The sequence below is a fragment of the Gymnogyps californianus genome, chromosome 5, assembly GCF_018139145.2.
Source record: "Gymnogyps californianus isolate 813 chromosome 5, ASM1813914v2, whole genome shotgun sequence".
NCBI classification, from domain to species: domain Eukaryota; kingdom Metazoa; phylum Chordata; class Aves; order Accipitriformes; family Cathartidae; genus Gymnogyps; species Gymnogyps californianus.
This window is the reverse complement of record NC_059475.1, coordinates 10,806,609-10,828,645: the sequence shown is the minus strand read 5'-3', so window position 1 is coordinate 10,828,645 and position 22,037 is coordinate 10,806,609. Positions and strand designations below refer to the sequence as shown.

General features: G+C 43.2%; 1 protein-coding gene and 1 long non-coding RNA gene across 2 annotated transcripts in view; one reads left to right on the top strand and one right to left on the bottom strand.

Moving 5' to 3' along the window:
• Positions 1-8,589: 8,589 nt before the first annotated feature.
• Positions 8,590-9,951, top strand: RASSF10 (Ras association domain family member 10). Its single transcript, XM_050898301.1, has one exon. The coding sequence runs from the start codon at positions 8,590-8,592 to the stop codon at positions 9,949-9,951; it is 1,362 nt and encodes a 453-aa protein (XP_050754258.1).
• A 7,499-nt stretch (positions 9,952-17,450) lies between these two features.
• LOC127017124 (uncharacterized) overlaps positions 17,451-22,037 on the bottom strand; it is a 57,834-nt gene continuing 53,247 nt past the window's right edge. Inside the window, exon 4 of the long non-coding RNA XR_007766543.1 lies at positions 17,451-17,588. This is a non-coding gene — a long non-coding RNA (uncharacterized LOC127017124). The remainder of the gene's footprint in view (positions 17,589-22,037) is intronic.

Here is a 22,037-nt window from a genome sequence, read left to right as displayed (position 1 = left end):
CAGGATAGAAATGAAATGGAGGAATAAAAGACTGAAAAGAATAGAGGACTTGTCATAACAATGTGGGATTTAAAATCCATAGTTAAGATTTTTTTCAGTTCAAATAGTGTCAGTTTATACAGTGCCTTCTACTTAAAAACAAGTAGCTGACAAAGTTTTAGAGCTAAAAGTGCATTTTATCATGATAAATGAAATCAAGTTAAGTTTCCTTGCTAAAACAAAGTACATAGGATTCAAAGGTTGCCACGAATTACAACAAGAAACTGTAGGTAATACAGCTTCAAAAAGGTGTCTGGACCAAATCTTAGGCTGATGTAAGTCATCATAGCTTTAAGAAGTTAATTTACTTTAAGCTACTATGATTTATGATGAATATTCCTAGTAGAAGTAACAATCATTTGTTTTCTGCATATAAAAAACACCCAAATTAACTTTATTTATTATTATATGTACTAATTAGTGATACATAAGTCTCAAGCCCTCACTAGATGTAAAATATATATGCTCCATTACAACAGCAGCCTTTTCAGTTGGTAAATACTAAATAATTAAAAAATTATGACTCTTCAGTCATTAATGGCCAGTCAACAGGAAACACTGTAAATGTGGCCTGCTGGTGTTATTTTTCCCACTGAATAGTCAGCTTTTGACAACTGACTTTACAAGCACTCAGTAGAAATGCATGCAAGGCATCCAGGACAATCAGCTGCCAGCAGAACCTACACCCACCTCAGAAGCCCCATGAGACTCCCTGAGAACTGTTTATAAAGTAAAGGATAAGACTGGAGGGTCTTTACAATAACAAGAGAATTACAATGCAGTGGCCCACTGCAGCACAAGGAGCTGGTGATGGATGCAGTATCATTCTTTCCTGAGTGACAAGTAAATGAGGCGGATACCATCTCACTTTTAATACAGTTGTCAATTTGTAAGCTAATCTGAAAAATCTCTTGTGCGAAAAGCACAGCATTATACAGAAGGGCAAGCACATTAATAATCAGTCTTTTCACTTGTTGCATGTAATACCTGCATGGTTTTGCAAGGATTTAGGCCTTCTAAAAACTTGGTTGCCACTACACGGACACAGGCTCTAGATACGGTCCCCATTTCTGCCAGGATCATTCACTATATTTTACAGTGCTGTGTCAATTCTTGTTTTTATCAATGTTGCCGTCACTTCCTTTAAAACAAAACTCTAGAAACTGTCAGATCCAACTCATTTTCTTGACATCCCCTGAATTTTTCTTTTCTTATTTTCCTTGCACTGCCCTTGCTGTCATCTCTCCATTGCTTTCATTACGATTTAATACTTATGGCTTAGCTAGGGATTATGCTATCTTATTAAGCTGAGGAAAAGGATAAAGAAAAACTTTTTCTTTATAGCAATGTAACAAGCGCTAAACAATTCAGGTGCCTCCTACAATGTTATTTTTCAGGCCTGTGCTGGGCCATCCTGAGGGAAACCGAGCATTTCCTTAGATCACACCATCCTCCTGGGACTCTCAGGAAAGCCATGCTTCAAAGAATAACACACCCTGTTTCCCTACTGCATGCACCCAACTCCAGGGTTTTTTCCACATTACTTTAACCTAGGTTCCTTTCTCACATTGCATATTACTGCTCAAATTTTTCCACCAGCTTAAGTTGCATCTCATTTTATTTTCTGTCCATGGAACCCATCCAGGACATATCTACTCAAGGGAAAGAACAGCATCATTGAAATCATCTTGCTTTCTAAAGAGACTTCTGGCCTCTGGACCTAATCCAGCTGCCACTGTTAATGTCAGAATGGGGTCAGGGGCCACATGAATATACACAGTCTATATCCAGCTTCATAATACAGCAATAATACATCCTGATTTTATCATCTCTCACTTCAGGGTGGTTTCTGACACTTTTAGAAAGCTCCCTGCAATGTATTTCACTGGAGAAAAGGATGTCACTAAATCCAAACACAAAAGAGATCCATACGCAATATATAGACAATGCCTATGTTTGCACACAAAACCTTTGATTCTTACAAATTTCTGAGTGAATGTGTTTGTAGGGTGGTAGAATGAGAATACACACTTCATAGTCACAAACAGGAATGTACGTCACTAACTGTTCTCCAGCTCAAATAATATATAATTAAATTCAAACCCTCTCTTTGTACCTGCAAGAATTGCCTTACAGAAATGTAGTGCATACAGTATACCTGTGAGCACATGCGAGTCGGACATGCTTGCCAAAACGCCATGCCAAGGCTGATCTGGGGCCTCTTTCTTCACGGCAGTTATGTTGAGGAACCATATTACTCACATTGCCAGCATGAAAACAGATGTTTGCTTCATGCCTAACTAACGTTTCCAACTATCAGCACTCTAGGGCCAGCGCCCAGTGAAACCTGTCAAGAGTTTTGTCATTGATCCCAGCAGACAGAGAGCAGCTCCTCTACCTGGCCTGTACAGAAAAAACAACAGGAGAATTTTTTGCTAATCATCACCCCCATTAAGGCCAGAAAGCTCAAGTCCCTTCCATACATATAAAACTCACCTGCAAAAGAGGTCATCTGACTGCCTATATGGGAAACTCTGTATCATCTGTGTTACTGAGGCCACAGTGCTTACTTACTCAGAAAGAAGAGAAGGTATATTCTAATGGTAGGGGAAAAAAAAATATCAGCAAGAATATTTTGGCCCTAAAGTACTTAAAAGCCTTCCTGATAATTCTCAATAAGATAATGAACGACCTAGTACATCTGTTTTGAGCTTAATGGTCAAAACTGAAGAAACAATCACCGTGAGAGCCTCAGACATTTTCTCAAGGGATAAGAGAACTGTTTAATGGAAAAGCAAAGAAGCTACAAGTGTTAAATCATTAAAATTGTCATATTTGCACTGAGGATGTCTGCTGAGGAAAGGAATGTCACTATACCTAATTCTTGATTCTTTTTTTGATCAATGAAGACTGAATATTCAAGCTAAGACTAAGCTATTAGAGTAGTACTAAACCATTCTCAAATACATTTAACATTTTTTTGGAGAAGGAAGGTTATAGCCATCATTTGAGTCTGATCTTTCTCATATTTTCCCCCAAAGCATACTAGTGCATCTCCACTGACTTACTTAGAATCAAAGCTTTGTATATCTATTATGTACATTATAAGGAAAAAACTTCTCTGCTCTGTTCAATTATTTTTGTTCTTCTTCATTTACGCTAAATAGCATTACATAAGAAAATAGAATCTGAAACATAAGGTGTAAAGGGAGAGGGATTCTTTTCCATCCTAAGAGTCGTAGGCACATAACAAATGAACAAAAACAAGTTGTTAAAGACTTGGTTCAAAGATAAGTTGGAAATTGGTATTCTTAGTACTGATCTTTGCTGTGCCCCTAACCTGCTGCATGACATTGGTTAAGCCTTCAAGGCAGGGATAGTCTCTTCCCATGCATTTACATTACATCTAGCACATCAAGACTTCCAGGCTGTACTGTAATATAAATATACGTCATCATAATTTTCTTTAATGGTAGTCTATAGGCATATCTGCATTTTCAAAGCACTGCAGAGGGATTTACCCATGCAGCCCCCACTGATTTCACTGGAAGACAGTTTCCTCCTGACATATGCGTTTGTAGTTTGGGTGTGTGCACGTTAAAAAAGAGGTTGGATAAAGTAGTCAAAGCAGTATAACCCAGCATCGGCAGCTATTATTCAAACAGACCACACCACAGTCTTCCCAAATGGATCACACAAGCATGTAAGTATCACCAGCGATGTGAAGCAAAGAATTACTCCAGATTGCATATGTTAACTGTACTGGTTGCATAGGGGGCATTCAGAAGCAAGACAGTACACAGCAGATGCAAGAAACTGAAGGAAGCAGATCAAGAGTTCATTACTCTTCTTACCAGTCATCTTTATCAAAAGTGCCAGTTCCTTCAGTGGCTTCAACAGAAAATCTGAAAGTAAGAAGCTTTCTCTCATGTCTAAAGCTGTTCAGATACAAACTGAACAACTTCCTTTCAAATGAAAGTCTAAGTCTACAAACTGTTTTGACTGAAGTCTGAATACTCCTGCTAATAGGTATTTTTTCAAGCGCTTCATTCTGTGCATGCTAACTAGGGATGATTTGGTTATTCACAACATGATTTGGTTATGCAGCTTCATACTTTCAGGAAAAACTAGGTACAAAAGAAAAAAGCATCTGTGAGAGAGTGACCTGTAAGCTCAATAGCCCCTTCCACTATTCATCTATCTGTAAAGGTAAGCAAGCATTGCCAAAGTCTGTAATATTAACAGTCAAATTATGTCCTAGGACTTCATCAATGTTTGTTGAGGCAAAATGTTAGACAGCAACAAGTATAAGGGACCAACAGCTAAACCTCACAAAATAAGATTAACAGGAACATAGGAAGAGGAGCCGGGAAAACAGCGTTGCTGTTCAGCATCACAACAAAGAATAACTTCTCCAGACAGTGATGGCTCAATAGATTACCAGTTGCAGCCTGCCTTTATTCATCTCACTTAGACTGTATTCTTTTGAACTGTAACCTCAGGAAAAATAAGTAAATTGGCCTGAGAGTGATCTAAAAAGTAAAAGCAACTTCACTGTGGAAAAAAAGAAAAATACCCTGAATCCGAATCCCTACACTTTTTCCATTTAAATGCTTTTGAAAGAAATTAATTCTGTGTCTCAAATACAGTTTTCGAAGACTTCCTCCACTTCCCTGCTATGTGAATTATGGAAGCAGGAAATACATTTTTATTTATTTGTTTTAGATTTAAAGTATTCAAGATAAAGCCTTGCATCATTTTATTTATTAAAAATATCAGGGCTGCAATTTCATTCTGGTAGCTCAGCTCAAAAAAAAAAAAAAAAAAAAAAGAAACAGACACCTCACTATCCAACCCCATACTGAGAAATGCTGTTCTTATCACAAAATACTCGGTAATTTACTTGCACACCTCAACAAAAAGGAAGAGAAAGAACTTCATGTGAAATGCCAGAATACAGCTGATTTCCCATCACTTGGCCTTGTAATTCTTCTGCAGCAGGTAAAAATAAATTAGTCTACACCTGGGCTTGGACTTTTCAATACAGCCTAAAATGTTAAGCTCATAAATCTCCTTTTGGAGGTCAGGTGGCTGTTAAGAGTATCATCAACTTTGAATTTTTTCAATTAATAAAACAAATCAAAGAAATACATGCCACACAGTGATGTTCTGGATAGCGTTTCAGAAGCAGAGCTTGCTGACAGCTGTGCATTGATACAACAGTATAGAAACAGCCTCTGGATTACAGAAGATCATGTTTATTACATTTTAAGCTTTAAATTGTGTGATATGCATGTTTCAGAAATTATAGAAGACCTCATATATCACTGCTCTGTGAGGAAGGGAGTGAAGAGAGGAACAACTGTCCTTCCCTCCAATTTGATATTTTAATGACACAGCCTCTCCGCGTGTCACTGTTGAGGCTTGCAGGTTTGCAGGCACTGTCAACTGAAGGAGGAGATTTGCCTTCACCAAGCAGGAGGTGTCTGAAGAAGGCTGTAATGCCACTGCCTCCTATTGCCTCACCGGAGATATAGAATATATCGTCTGCTGAGTTTGCACTTTCATTTTATCACTGTCTGTAGTTGTTGAACTAACACATACTTCCTCATCTCCCTTTCTCATGGAATAATTAAAAGAAGGAGAGGAAGGAGGCAGAGCACTAGGCAGTCAAGTTCAGTGACTAATGGCACCGGAGTGAAGGAACTTGATTTGCTTCGTGACACTGCCACTGCCTTGCTGTATAACCTTAGGTGAGGCACTTGACTCCTTTATGCCATAGCATTCCTATCTGCAACAGTGACATAATAACACTACCTTCCTCTGCAGGATGCTTTAAGATCCTTGGAGGAAATGCAAAGGGTTGCATGCGTTCAGTTGCCTTTTGGGGTTCAGCACAGCAGGGCCCAAACTTTGCTTCAGATAGGTGCTTACGTGCTTAAGCTCCCAAACTTTTGAAGCTTTGGTGGCAGTTTCCCCAGCCTGCAGACAGCCTGGAAAAAAACTCCTGAGGGCTAAACTTGAGATCTAACAACGTAAATTTCTAATGCCAGCTTTCTAACCATAGATTATATACATACTCATCTGATAGGCTTATCCTACCAAAGTCAAGCGTTTGTCTCCTTAATCTTAATCTTACTGCCTCCAACAAAACGGCCAACATCTTCATTCTCTCTCTGGCAATGCTGCCTTGGGGGCTCCACTGGGGAGGCAGAGCCAGTTTTCCATACACAGAGATGTGGTCAAGGAAAGATGGAACAATCACCTTCCAATTTCATCGCACAAAGCCAGGCTTGGATGCTGGATAGATACAGGCAGTCAGACAAGTTGGAGCAGCTTGACCTGTGGGGAGCATAGAATGTCTCTTCACATCACACCCTGCAGCTTGACCTGTGGGGAGCATAGAATGTCTCTTCACATCACACCCTGCTCTTCCTGTATTGTTCTGTGCTGAACAAAGTAGGTACAGACATTCCCATAGGAAATACATGTAAAATGAGATCAAAACTAAACGGGAAAGGCAAGGAAACACCAGTAAAGGAGTCAGACAATTTCTCACTGCCTCATTAACCCTTTTGCTGCACCTGATTCTGCAGAAGACAACAAGGAATTTCCAAGTTTCTGCCAGACTGATGAGAGCAACGAGGCTTTTCTTTTCCTACTCTCCTAGAGTTTTTTTTTATCTTGGGCCTTTCAGAGGCAAAGCTGAATCGTACATGCCATTCCTGTTCAATACCCTATCATCCTGGGGCAGTGTGAGCTGTCGGGTTTGTCCCAGAGTCCTTACGACCCCATTTGTCAAGGCCATTTTGTTCTCTTACAGGACTGCCATTGCTGGGTCCACCTTTCTCTGCCCTGGAGTGAATGATGCTTTTAGGCATAATCGACGCACTGAACAAAAAGACTGCGGCACCTCAGGAATAACCTTCCATCAGCAAACACTTCCCTCTGTACAAAAAAAGTGCAGCAATCTAGCACTTCTGACACATCATGAGACCAAAATGACTTTAGCATTAACAGACTTTACCATTGGACAGGAATACGCAACTTGAATGTAAGGCAGCTGGGGTCAGGAAGCAAAATTCAGCCTGTTACCAACATGCCTATCTTGCGTGCCCTTATTGCAACATGCAGTGGCCACCTCGGTTTGGAATCGTTTAACCTGCAATAATACAGGAAAGGGATGTTAGCAGCAGGCACATGATCCGCATGATCTTCAGCTCCAGGAATGCTGGCATTCGGTGGTCCCTCAGCCCACTTCCTCACGGGACAGAAGGCTGCACGGCAGCAACCATCACCATAGTTAGCTGCCTTATGCAGCCAGAGCAGAAGGCAGGCTTCCTTCCCCAGGACTAATCCTTCCACGTAAATACGGGAGAAGGTAGCGCAGCAGCTGCCCACTCTGAGCCTCTGTACTTCAGGGGAAAAGAGGACGTCAGGCTGCATAATTGTTAACTCGCTATTTTGTGCGCCCCAGCTTCACTCTTTCAAACAGCAGAATTGCAGTAGTTGGGCTACAATACCGTAAGTCTGTTCTGTTCCACTGACTGGAACACAAGCCTTATTCACGCAAAAATCCTCTCCACACGGCACACCAATTTTATTGGCTCTAAAAATCCCCCAGAAGGTACAGATCGGGCTTCAGGTTTTGGAGAGTCTACCCCCTTTAGCGATTATAATACTTTTTAGCCATATAGAAAAGCACAGGTCCTTGAACCCTGCGATGCAATCACACCATGAAAATCAGTGCCACAACCCTGCGTTTTATTACCATTTTTTTACATCTCCTCATTTTAATCCGCACTTGGAGACCGATCCTGTTCCCATCAAAGTACACAGCAAGCTCCCATTAAAATCTGGCTCAGCTAGTATTTTAATAACACTTAGACATTCCCGTCCTTTGCATATTTCATCTGCGAAGTGCTTTACAAACACGAATTTCCTAATTACAGGCGGATGATTTACTAAAACTGGAAATTCCTCGCTAGTTCTGGCTTTCACTTTGAAGCTCCAGGACTCGCTCTTGTCCCTCGGCGCTTTGGAAGATCCCTCGACGCCGCGCGTTCGCGGCAGAGGCAGGGCGGAGAGGCAGGCGCACAGACGACGGCGACCTGCCTTGAAGTTTCCGCGCCGGCGGATTCCGGCGCGGAGTGCCGGGGCGGCGCTGCCCGCGGGCCGGCGGCCGCCGCCGGGGCGTGAGCCGCGGGGGGCGCCCACGTGGTGGGAGAGGAAAACCCGGCGGCGGCGGCGGGACCCGGCACAGCGCGGGCGGCGGCGGCGGGCGGGAGCCGCGCCGGGCTCCGCGCCGGGCTCCGCGCCGCACCGGGCCGGGCCGGGCCCCTCCCGGCGGACCGCCGCGCCGGGCAGGAAGGGGTGGAGCGGCCGGCGGAGCGCACGGGCGGGGTGCCGCGGGCGGGGAGGCATCCCGGCCATGCTGAAGCCGGGCGGGCGGGCGGCGCCGCGCCTCCCCTGAGCGCTCCCCATGGAGCGCCCGCCCGGCCAGCCCTGAGCCGGCGGCCCCGGCCGGCCGGCCGCCCGCAGCCGCCCCCGATGGAGCCCGAGGAGCGGAAGATCTCGGTGTGGATCTGCCAGGAGGAGAAGCTGATCTCCGGGCTCTCCCGGCGGACCACCTGCTCGGACGTGGTGCGGGTGCTGCTGGAGGACAGCCACCACCGGCGGCAGCGGCCGGCGCTGCCCGAGCCCGGCGGCGGGATGCTGTCGGGGCCGCCGCACTCCTACTGCATCGTGGAGAAGTGGCGCGGCTTCGAGCGGATCCTGCCCAACAAGACGAGGATCCTGCGGCTCTGGGTGGCGTGGGGGGACGAGCAGGAGAACGTGCGCTTCGTGCTGGTGCGCAGCGAGGCCTCGCTGCCCAACGCGGGGCCGCGCAGCGCCGAGGCGCGGGTGGTGCTCAGCAAGGAGCGCCCCGGCCACGGCCTGGGGACGGCCCGCGCCAGCCTGGCGCTCACGCAGGAGCGGCAGCGGCGGGTGGTGAGGAAAGCCTTCCGCAAGCTGGCCAAGATCAACAAGAAGCGGCAGCAGCCGCTGGCCCGGGAGGCCTCGTCGGCGGAGAGGATGGAGACGCTGGTGCACCTGGTGCTCTCGCAGGACCACACCATCCGGCAGCAGATCCAGCGGCTCCGCGAGCTGGACCGGGAGATCGACAGGTACGAGGCCAAGATCCACCTGGACCGCATGAAGCGGCACGGCGTCAACTACGTGCAGGACACCTACCTGGTGGGGGCCGGCGGCGGGGAGCCGGAGCCGGGCCGGGAGCCGGGCGGGGCGGCCCAGCCCGCCGCCGGCCGCCCCGAGGAGGACTACGCCAGGAAGTGCGAGGAGGTGCTGCAGCTGCAGGAGCAGCGGGCGCAGCAGGAGGAGCTGCTGGAGCACCTGGCCGCCGAGATCCAGGAGGAGCTCAACGAGCGCTGGATGAAGCGGCGGCGGGAGGAGCTGGAGCTGGCGGCGGGGCCCGGCCTGGCCGAGACGGACTGCGACACCACGGAGCTGAGCGGCGGCGGCGAGGGCGAGCTGCACCTGGAGCACGAGCGGGTGAAGACCCAGCTGAGCACCAGCCTCTACATCGGCCTCAAGCTGAGCACGGACCTGGAGGCCGTCAAAACCGACCTGGACTACACGCAGCGGGCGTGGGAGGACAAGGAGCGGGAGCTGCAGCGCCTGCTGGAGACGCTGGGCACCCTGGACGTGGCGGAGGCGCCGGCGGAGCCGCGCGGGGCGGCGGGCGGGGGGCGGCCGGCGGCGGCGGCGGGGGGCAGCGCGGCCGGCTGGGTGGAGCAGGCGCGGGCGCTGCGCAAGGACCGCGCCGACAACGGCGAGGACTCGGACACGGGGCTGAGCTCCATGCACAGCCAGGACTCGGACTCGGTGCCCGTCTGCGAGTCCCTCGTCTAGCGCCCGCCCGCCCAGCCGGGCCCCGCAGCGCCGGGGGTAGAGGGCGGGCTCCGGCCTGGCTCGCAGCGAAACCGGGCGCGGGGCGGGCGGCGCGGTCTCTGCCCGCTGCCCCCGTCGCCCGCCGGGCAGCGCGGCGCAAGCTCGCCGCCGGTGCCGGGCTCGGCGGGAACTGGGCGGGCGGAGCGAGGCTGCCGGGGCAGAGGGTGGTGCAGGACTGCGGGCAGGTGTGGGGTAGGCGAGAAAACTCCCGGTGCAGGAGGCCGTCACACAGAGGAAACATCTTAATTTTAGCTCTTGAGTTTAAACTTGTTCTAACTAGTCATGCGCGGGCAGCGTTTAGGCTGGCTCGCCGGTACTTTTATCTGAGGAAGAGAAACCCGGAGCGTGTTTGTGTTTCATTCACGTCTGGGATTGCTCGCTCCTTAAATCCCGCCGCCTGCTTCCCTCCGACGATTTTCTTGCCGGGCTTTTTAATCCTGCGGTTCCCCACGATATCCCCACCGTAGCATAGGCCGCTCCGGATAATCTCTTTGCGAGTAAAACGCCAGGACGCACGCTCTGTAGGGTAAATCAGTTATCTCCTTAACAGTTTCTTGGCATTGCAAAGTCAGATGGTGGGTTATACTGGCTGTCATTTACAAATACACCCGGCTCCTTCACAGGCGAAAAGTCACTGAGACTAAAGCTGCTGATCATTTAAACACTACGGAGGTAAAGAGGTGTCAATACTACTGACACTGGCACTGGGATCTCCCAGGGCGCAAGCTTTTGGAAAGTACTGCAGTTCCTTTTGGCAACAAGAAGGGGTGATAAATCACTTTTTTTTTTTTTTTAAAAGAACAGACTAAATCAAAATACAGATTAACATGCTGTATTAACTCTGCTCTGTGTAGTGCTTTTTCTTATGCATAGAGTGCTTTGTTTAAAGGCATACTGAGAAATCTATTAGTATCAATGTTCATTTGACAGTCATTGAAAGTAATTAGCAGTGCCTGTATGTACACAGCCTTCAACAACATTTTTTTCACTAGGCTAGCTGATATTTGGCTGAGCTTGGTTGTAGATAAGCAAAGTACAGAATCAGCTTGAGCTACCATTTTAAATAATATAGTTCATATCAGGCCAAGAGATACAACGATAAAAGCATGACTCAAGCCCTATCTGCACTACAGCTTAAGCTTTTCAGTTATTCCAATAAAAAAATACGGCATCAGCTGTAACATGCATTTCACTTAACTGCCAAATCTTCCTCTGCAGCTTAACTCTTACTGAAAATATATGATCTGCTCTTACAATAAGAGACATTAAGGATTCTTGTATTCCAGAATAATTGCAGAAACAGTTTAAGCAGTGAGAGACCAGTGAGTTTGAGTCAGGTCCGACTGACGGTGTGAACTTTCTAAAACTTCTGAGATTATTATTTATGTAAGACTATTTATGGAAGTTTTCATTTAACAATAAGAAAGTATAAAAAAGGAGTAAACCAATAGATCAGTTCTTTATTTTCGATAAAAACCTTGCAGCTTCCTCACCCAAAGACCGGGTTCCACTCTTTCACAGTGTTCTTGCTGGTAGGAATTCTGTTGGACAACAGAAGACTAGACTCTGCGACTGGTCAGTTTGAAAGCAATCAGAGAAATATTGTCTGTGGATTTGTTCAGGCTGTACGATTCCCTATCTGCTATCATTCTTGTTAAATGCTGTTTCACTGAATGGGTCTCAGTTATAAGAAACTCTGGTTTATTTTAAACACTGATTATATAATTGTTTTTCATATTTTAGTCAACTTTGGAAAATATTTAAGAACCTATTTTTAGAGCTAATAAAACTCTTAATAAGACTAAATAAGTGTTCCCAATTGAACATGATTAAAATATATATATATATATATATCAGGTCTGGGATTTTGTTGTGTTATCTTGTGGTGTCATTTACCCTCTTGCAGAGTGAGTAGAAAGATACACCAAGTCAGACCTCTCCAGTCTGTCTCATAACAGCATTGTCCCCTCACTTTCTGACGGCATGAGGGGCTCCCTCCGGTACAAGTAACAGAGCGTGCGTTCCTCAGATCTGGTCACTGCAGGGGTAGTGTAGTGGCATTTAGAACTGTTGGCACGTGTCCAGAGTGAGGAATTTCACCCCACTCTGCAATTAAAAATATTTATATGGAAGTAGAGCTGAAGAATAAGTTGGGGGGTGGGGGAGTCACGTTGTCACCCTGCATTATATTAACCAGCGCAGATGTAATGGGTGGGTGATGCAAGTATCTGTTGATAGCTTCTCCAGTGACTGATGTAAGCAATAAACCTGAAATTGCTTTACGTAAGTTCTCCCATTAGCCGCACCAAGCAAATAAAAAGCAAGCACATTATAGAAATAAGCTGCAACAGGCCGCACATCATTATACTATTGATATCGGCGTCAGGTATTTTGTGAAGCGTGAGGTGAAGGAAGTCAGGAAATTCAAAGTTGCAAAGCAAAGTCTGCCTGCTCATCCTCAGCTAGGAAAAGCCTTAAAACCAGGACAAAACCACTTTTGCTCTAGGTTGCTGAGGGACATGCTTGTAGGGCACCATGCCATGCTTGCTCTTAGCCTCTCGATAAGATGCAGTAGATCATGACCCTGCTGAGCTGCTGGCCCCTGTCCCATGAGGACAGGGGTGGAGAACACTGCAGGTGGCACTGTAGTCTCAAGGTTTTGGTGGGAGCTGCAGTGACTTCCTACGAGCACATGTTTGAATGTGTTCCTATATTGTGCAGGTGAAATTGGGTATATTTATTTGGTATTTCAGCCGTTACAAACGCAATTGCAACGGGCTCAGTTTTTGTTCTTGCACACAGGCTGAACTCAAAACATCTTCACAAATCCCTCTCTCTCTCAAACCATTATTAAAACATTAGCATACAAGAGGAAATCACTGTTTGCATTGGACCAGGTACTTCTCCCTTCCCATCTTCTTCTGGACTTGTATATCCTCACTTAGATAATAGAGACAAGCCACAGGATGCTTGGCTTTGACAGGAAATTTGGCTCTGGGGTTTTGCTGGGCACATAGCCAAGGGTTAGGAGAGTGGATTCAGAATCACAGGTAGAAAGGCAGGATTTTTACCTCCTTTCCAGTTCTGAGAGAATGGAACAGAGAGAGCAGCAGAAAAAAAGCCGACCAACATCATGACAGAAACCTACCTTCCGGCACCGCCAAGAGAGAGGTGAAAGCTCCAACTAACACCTGCTTTTTTTTTTTTTTTTTTTTAAATACCATTCTCTTCTATCTTCTAGAGTCAAGTCCAGTCTAATCTTTCTCTCATCCTACGACCGGACAAACAGATATAGATATCCATGAATTAAATAAAAAACTAACAGCATTATGAACTATTTAAGATAAATCTGTGTATAGCACCACATTGCCCTATTTATTCAACACCCTATCTGCTTCTCAAAGGAACCATCAAGCACCAAGGCTGCCAGGCCTTTCTCAGACACAATACCTACAGAAATCAAAGGGAGTTTTGTCCTGGAGACAAAATCAGCATAGACTCAGGCCTTAGTTTCAGGCACCCTTCAAACAAGCATTATCAAGCACTACTACACAAGTCCTGTCTGTTTGCTGCCCTTGGCCACATTTTTTCTGACCCTACACGGCACTTTCTTTTGTGCCTATACAAGAGTTTGTGGCACCAGACAGTGAACCAGATCAGAAAAAAACTGATGAGTTTTAATTTAGGTGAGTCCCTGATGTGGCTCAATGTAGAGTCACACAAATGCTTCTGCCAATGACAATGTACGGTGGTAAAAATGAGAAATTGAAGGCACTTGGAAAGGTGGAACTGATTCTTTCAGCAATGGGCACTGTCTTATGCTGACTCGCATGTTGGCAAAAGCTTAGTTCAGACTGTAAATGTCTCCCCACTCACAGTCTAAAGAGAAGGTTTCTGGTGGAAGACTAAGGTTGGAGCTGAAGCTTCATTGACATCAATTACACTCACCTATATTAAAGCCAAAATGAGTCAAGTAGTCCAGCTTTTAGCCTTGACCTTGTTTCAGAAGTCCACTATCAAGCAGTATTATCAGAATAAAGACTCTATGTCAAATTCAATATATTTCTAGTCCTTAACACATGTAAGAGATCTGCCAGCTTGAATAAGCACTTTGTAGGGATATCATTTGATGCCTTAAATGGGAAAGGAAGAGGGGAGGCAAATACATCTACTGTAATGAACACCACTGACATGCAAAATGAATGACCTATTAATTATTGCCATTTATTCTAAAGCAGCATATAGCCAGCCAAATCAGAGTCTGGTTGATTTACTGTGACAGATCCTTTTCCAAAGAACCTACAGTCTTGGTTCCAGACAAGATATAATCGAAGGAGGGAAGCAAGTAAGTAGCTGTGAGAGAAAGAAAGCGTCATCAAGCTTTATTATAGACTGCTTGCATGAAACATTTTCCAGGTTTACTTTAAAAATAGTCTGTGTGCCTATGTCTGGAGAGACATGCACGCAGACCTCCCCCCCCCCCAAATTCTACACTACTTTGGGCTTTTTTCCCCCCGCCCTTTCATTTGCACTGAGCTGGGACTGTAGCTCAATACATGAAAAGAGCAGCACAGGCCTTGAAATAGAATAACAGGTCTGGTGAGCTATGCTGGTTACAGAGTTGAAATACAAGCCATTGCAGATCGTTGGAAGCAGTTGTCCTTTGAAGTCACTTGATATTATTGCTCCTGAGCTGGCATACAAAGTTTAAAGAAATGAGCATTGCAAAGTGCAGGGAGTCTACACGGATGTTACTTCTTTTATACAAACTCCCATTGCTAAATGAACTTGGAAGCTTAACAGAAAGGGAAAATTTAATAAACGCAAAGCAAAATTGGGCTCTATATGCAAATTAGCCAAATATCTTCAAGCAGAATTGTCAAATAGTATTTTAAAAAATACTGCTTGCATAATTTAAAACATTACTTGTGTAAATGCATCAGAGCAGAACCTTCCATGCAGGGTGGATTGTCACACTCTTTCACATGCTGAATAACACTACTGAGTTGGCCATTGATTTCTTAGAGTGTACAGTACTAACTCTACCAGGGCATTAGAGTATACCCTTAAAATATAACTTCTGCAGGCTTTACACACTACTGACATATCACTTTGTTTACACTTCAAGCTTTACTTGGGAAGTTTTATTAAAATCCCCTTCCCTCAGTTTTGAAAATGTTCCAGAAATCCATTGATGGTCCATGAAAAAACAGTTTCCCTCCCAATAACTTTTTTCCTCTTTCCTGCCAATGTGCTCCTTCCCTACTCATCAGCACCTGCTCTGAATTTCATGAATAGTCTTGTTCAAATTGGTGGGACTCCATGGATTCAGTATTAGGATCCTACTTGGTAAGAAGCCTGAAGAAAGAAAGTTTCTTTCTATGTCTTGGCAAAACCTCATTATTTGTGTAGTACATGGCAATCTCAGCAGTATTTTTGTACTTCTTTATATAATAACATGTCATACGGATTAAGGACATACTCTCACCAGCTGTTTTATTCCACTATTGCTCAATTCCCTTGCCCCCTTCCCCCCCCCCTTTTTTTCTTCTTTAAATGCTTTTCCAAGTTACCTTCTGAATTTTCCCCTTCTAATTTGAGGCAAGTACTTCTCACACAAGGAGGGAGCACATCTCCTCAGATGATATTCTGGGGGGAACGTTACTGTGGAGCATTGGGTTAGGGAGATACAGTTTCTATTCCTGGTTTGAAGAATAACTTGAGTAATGAGTGGTATCTTATTTCCCTTGGAGCGTAAGCTTTTGATGAAGATATTTACTGTGTGATTGTACACCATCTGGCAGAAGGCAGCCTAATCTACTCAAGGCCTTCTAGGTACCTGTTATAATGAAAATGTTAAACAATTTCACTCTTCTGTGCCGCAGTTCCCCTAACATTGAAGTGTGTGTGCTTCCCTTTTCTAAATGGTTTCAAATCATCTTTTCCATTTAATCACTGAGTGAAATCACTGCAGAGTGATCTCAGAACACAATCCTGCTAAGTCAGTCTTGGGATTTTATAGAGTTTACTGGGGGGAAAAAAAAAACCAACAAAAAAATAATCTGTGACTCATAGAAAGAGCTCTTACATATCTGAAACATACTATCATCAGCTTACTAGCACTGCACTTCACATGGCTTAATTATGTGATTATTTAGTCTATTATCTCTAAACGAAATACTTTTCATCAGTCAAATTGTGCTCATAAGCAGGTCTTTGGAAAATGTGTTAAAAGCCTTTAGGAAAAATATTTAATCCCTGTTTCAATTTAATGTAATCCCCTTGTTTTAATCTCTTGCAGTGTATTTTTTTTTACATGTAATCAGGCTATTAGTTTATGCATTTAATTATCAGTGTAGCCTAATAATTTTTTTTTCCTGCCTTCCACTGAATCTCCGCTTGATAGACATATCTTAAGAACAGACGAAAAGTGACTTTGGAAATTAAGAGACATGGATCACCTTTTGAAAATGATGTTGCTTGTTCTTCCTACCACCAGCATAGAAGCAAATGATTTGCTTTCAACTGCAAACTTCTAGCTTTTTTATGATTCCCTTTCTTACACAGTTGCTCTTCACTTTCTCACAGTGAGGTCTCTCCATAATTCTACTACAGGTTTCCTTTTCAGAGTGACCGGATGACTCATGACTCACCCATAGGTTAAAAGCTTAAAGCCAGGATTGTCACCTTTTTTTATAATCCTGTCCCCGCACATTTTCTATGTCTCCTACTTTCCCTGCTTGGTCTCAAAAAAATGTTACTCTGACCAGATAATAGAGGGTCAGGCACTCAAATTTCGCCATCCTTCAAAGGAAGATAACACACACACAGCTCCAGGTGTGCTGTATCTGTAACCCACAGAACGGTACATACAGCTGTGCACCACCCACAGAAGTGAGCTGATTAGAAATGTCTTTCCTAGGCTAATACAGGAAGAGGCAGGTTTGAAGGCAGTATATTGTAAATTACTTATTCTTAGCCCTGACAGGGGTAACTAATGATCTTCAGCAGGTGATTCCAATGTGAAATAGAATAACTTGATTATTTTCCATTAATTTTTACATATTTACTGACTTCAGGGTGTGGATTTTTAAAAACAGTATCCCCTGCTCCCTACCTGTCAGGTGTACAGTTAGGTAAGAAAACAGCATTCTGGCTTAGAGGGATGTATAAACCAGTCAGGGTAGTAACGAGCATGGACCTTGCAGCTTTCTGTTCTGGTGGGGAAGGAAAACTTTCCTGCCTCTGCACTGCCTAAATGAATTGAGGATGGACAGGGACAAGAGTGTGGAGAATGAAACTGCGTCAGAAAAGAACGGAACCGAGCCCAAGAAACACAAACTGGAGAGGAGGTAACTGAAGGGAACGAACAAGAAAAGACAAAAACCAGCAAGAGGCCTGGACAATAGGAAAGTAGCAGGCAGCATGAATCAACTCCTGCATTGTAACAAGGGAGAAAACTCAGAGTCTGTGATAACCACCACACATCTCGTGCTTTAAGCTGTTTCATTACAACCATCTAACAAACAGCAGCCTGGGAGGGACAGGAGTCCATGCCACAGTATCTTCACAGCGTATCAGCACTGTAGTCAGGTGAACTGGAGGAAAGAGAGATCAATGAAAATCTTGTGATTTTCCTGAGATTTTTTAAATTCAGCTGTAAAGGCCAGTGACTGCAGAATTTGCAATAGGCTAGCATGCTGAGAATTTGAGGATGAAATGTCACTCTCAAGTTGTTTTTTTCCTTCACTTTTAACTTATACTTGGTAAATATGGAGGAACGAGTGTTTCCCTAGATGATACATAGTTTATGTCATCCGAGTTTCTCCGCAATACACTCCTTTCCTAGAACATTAAGCCTTAGTTGCTGTTTTATAATCCGGGATGTTGTCATGTTGCTCTAAGTGTTTACCTACATGATTTGCCAAAAACAGTGGCACAAAGTAAACAGGGTATTTAGCTTAATTTAATAGGCAGGCTTAAGGTAAAAGCAAATCCAGACTTATTACTCCAGTTTACACAAGCCAGCTTGCAAAGCATGTGCAATGGCATTTCTAAGTATGTTTTGCAAACTAGTTTGTGTAAAACAAGCCAACTGAGCCAGATTTATATTTCAGTTGTTTAAAGTCTCTCATCATGTGTCACTGAAGTGATTCACATGTAGATCACTTAATCTAGTTAATGAACACAATTACCACGTTTTGACAATATTAATTGGACCTGTACTTACACTCCTTTCTGCATTTCACCTTCATAACCACCTCAGTAATTATCAACTTCTACGGCTTTAGTATGCCTAAAGGAATAGTTTACCTTTATAGAACATATATTTCATTATTAAATTCTCTCTCATTGCCCCTCCCTCCAACATTTTTCCCCACAGAATTTCCAAGCCTTTTTCTTTTCCTCCAGTCATTAGCAAATGACTTTGCCAATAACAAGGGTGAGAGATACCTGCCTGTTCAGAAGTCATCTGCCACACACTTTCAACTCAAGGCTTACAACTGCTAAGTCACAGTCATTCCAGCTGAGTTGTTTTCACACCAGTATTTTGGGATTTCTTTTACTTATAAGCTGAAGAATAGACATTTTCCTAGTTCAAAGATGGGTAACCAGACAACCAGCTTACGCAAAAGGGCACGAGCTCTGCTGTTTTGCCCAGGATATCAGAATCTGCTTGTAAAAGGAGACAAGTTAGAAACCCTGAAGATGTACTCAGTTAAGCCAGTGATTAATTTGTACATTTTCAGCTAGAGCTAAATAATACCATTCTTATTAGCATTTGTATAGCATAGGACCACACAAGATTGAAAGTTGTGATACTATGTATTTTTAAAAGACACAGGACAAGGCAGCCCTTGCTCTGATGAGATCACAGTACAGACAGACAAGCCAGACATCAACTGAGATGCAGTGACTTGAATTGAGTGCGCAGAAGGTTAGTAGCAAAGACGGGAACAGAAGCCAACTCTCCCGATTCCCAATCCATTTTCCTCTCTGCTAGACCCACACTTCCAGCCTGTGATGTGGTACAGACAACAGACGAGGTATAAATTCATCTCCACCCCTTACTGCCACGGGAGCCATATACCAGGTAACATGTGGAGACTTATTCAAGCTACTGAAGAAATACAGGAGGTCACAGAGTATTAGGAAAGCCTTGTACTAGACTACTACATGTCATAACCATGTTTCTTAATAGTCTCAAAGCCTATAATTTTATACTCTGAGAATTTATGGTTTGAGGAAGATTTTTGATTCATTTACATGTTAGTGGCATAAATAGCTGTTATTTCTATAAACGTGTTTCATTCTCCATCTCCTGGATATCTGCATTTCTTTCTGCAACAAGGAGAACCACACATACTGTAAAGATCTGTCCATGAGTAAAATTTTCCAACTAAATTTTTTTCAATATTGTTAGCAATATATACTTAGCAAATCTATAGTTGTGGGACTCAATAAAAAAAAAGATGCTTGTGTTTCACTTAGGGCCTCAGCTCTACCATTTATCCTTTTCTCTATGTACTACTGTTACATATTTACGTTATACACTACTCAAAATCATGAGTCTGGAGAGTTCTCTCAGATTTGTTGATCATAAAAGTCCAAACTTTGTCATTAGTTCAAATGACACCAACAAATTTTCAGTAGCTCCATGGAAACACAAACAGACGTTTGGCCTAACGTTTGAGATACCTGTCACAGGATATCAGAAATTGGGATACTCACATTATTCATCAAAACAGCCAAATCGGTGCACTAAAACATGCCTCAATGAAAAGCTAATTAATTTTCACATGATGTACAGTGGAGAACAGAGTTGATTGGGAAAGTTCAGACAAGGCTGTTGTATTTTAAGTTGACAATCTAGCAAAAGCAAAACACTTTGTGAAGACCGACTCTGCAAAGGTGGTTCACCCAGTGGGCAGGTATCACTCCGAAGCCTGCCTGGCTTCCTCTCAGATGAGCTCTCTAGCTATTGCTGTTCTGCCTAGGACATGCCTGCCAACATGAAAGTTTCTCCTTTTCCATCACCCATACCTGGCAATTTAAGGTGAAGAGGAGTATCAGTATCAGTGGCTGTGGCACCTAAGACAAGATTATTTCCTTCAGACAGACTATGGCCAGTACAGCCATTTGAACTGAGCTCAGCCCTGAGGTTCTCATCTTTACTTAAAAAAACCCCATATAAATGGAATATTTTTAAGTTACTGAAGGGCACTGCTATGGAGATCTGTATTGCCACAAAAGGCTTTATTACACAAATATTCAATACTATGAAAGATTGCATCTTTCACTAGGGCTCAAAAGGAACAACTCCAAACATTTTATCATGTATCTTTTGATCTGTCTAGATGAAAGCCCTAGTTATTATATAATACAAGTGAACATTATGGCTGGTTCTGTTGTCTAGGAACCCACTATGATTAGTGCTCTACAACTTCCAAACAGTTTGGTCCCTCACCAAAAGTTTGTATGTGGGAAGGTAGCCGTGACACATAGTATATAATTAACCTGAGAAATTTCCATTTTTATTCAAATTGCTAATGAACAAAATAATATCAAACACAAGAATGGAAAGTACCAAACCTAGTGTCTAAGTCTGCAAGTATTTTAGATATTGAATTATGAGCTTTAATAAGAGCAGACCCTGAATAGTTACTTACTAGATGGAAAAAATGCAAATAGTGGAAGTCATGGGAAAATGGTGCAATTGGAACTTGCTTTCAACATTTCACATGGCTTTATGTATATTTAGCATATCACATGCATATGCCCTTTTCCTACTGCTCTGTGTTTCAGATTGTGTTTTCTCTTATGGCAGAGACACTAGCTAAAACAGATTAGTCTTGCAAAATCTTTCTTAAAAATTAACTGCAAATACAATAAATGTATTTGAACGTTGATTAACTGAACATGATCATTATATATCTGTTAATCATGATGTAGTCAATTATTGAACAAAATAACTAAAATCCTGCTCAATAATGAGAAGATGAGATGACAATGAAAAAAGGTCTTATTTCTATCCTTTGCTTTAAAGTTGACAGGTAGTCAAGACTTCTTTAGAAGTAAAGAAATTCTTTGCATGTTAACATACACTTCAAATTGAAGAAGGAGGCTTCAAAAGTACCTCACAATTCCCAAATTCTTCCAATAGTGTAATGTTTGCAAAAATTCAGAACTCATGTTCATAAGCTACTCAGTTAAACACAAGATGACTAAGGTTGATTTACTTTTTCTTCCTGATCCCATATTTGAAGTATGAATATCATTTAGACATAAGTGATAAAAAGTATGTCAATGAAGGACAAGTACAAATTCAAATTACTAAGGAGAAAAATTAAGTTAATTTCAGTGTGGAATGTTTGTAAGCAGTGTGTAATCAGTCTTCAGTTTAAATGACTCTTAATTAAATAATCTATTATTATGTTCACTGGCAAATCAAGCCCAAACATGTACAAGTGCAAAAGCTAAAAGGTCCAACTACATTCAGCATTCAAATATAAAGAACTTTTAGTACATTAACATTGGCCAAAAATGTATTTTTGTCTGTGTGTGGGTTTTTTTGGGTTTTTGGTTTTGTTTGTTTGTTTTTAAATCCTTAAGGGTATGAAACGCAGCTGAACAATCCATTGCATGTTTCACTAGGAGTAATAAGGGTCAAATTCCAGCCCAAGGTACAAACGTTAAAATTTCCATGACATTCATGAGTGTCATACCTTCACATCTGAGGGCAGTCTATCCATAAACAAATATAAGCCTACAACGAGACACTCTCCAACGTTGTTTCAGAAGTCTGTTGCTCACTTGTCACTTGGGCACACCCATGCCTAATTTTCTTTTCAGCAAATAGCATTATCCTCTATACCCCCCACTCTGAAGCAATTACTCATTTCAGAAAACAATAGAACAGTAGTCCCCAAGCAACTGCATTCAACCATCTTTCTTGATGCTAAGCAAACATCACGCCATTTGGAGTATCATGCCTAAGCTTGGCCCTGTTTCTGAAAAAGGATTAGCACAAGCCAACCAGTCTGGCA

Bases quoted from the DNA above. Each gene is read 5' to 3' on its own strand.
- RASSF10 (XM_050898301.1), top strand. From the start codon at position 8,590: ATGGAGCCCGAGGAGCGGAAGATCTCGGTGTGGATCTGCCAGGAGGAG.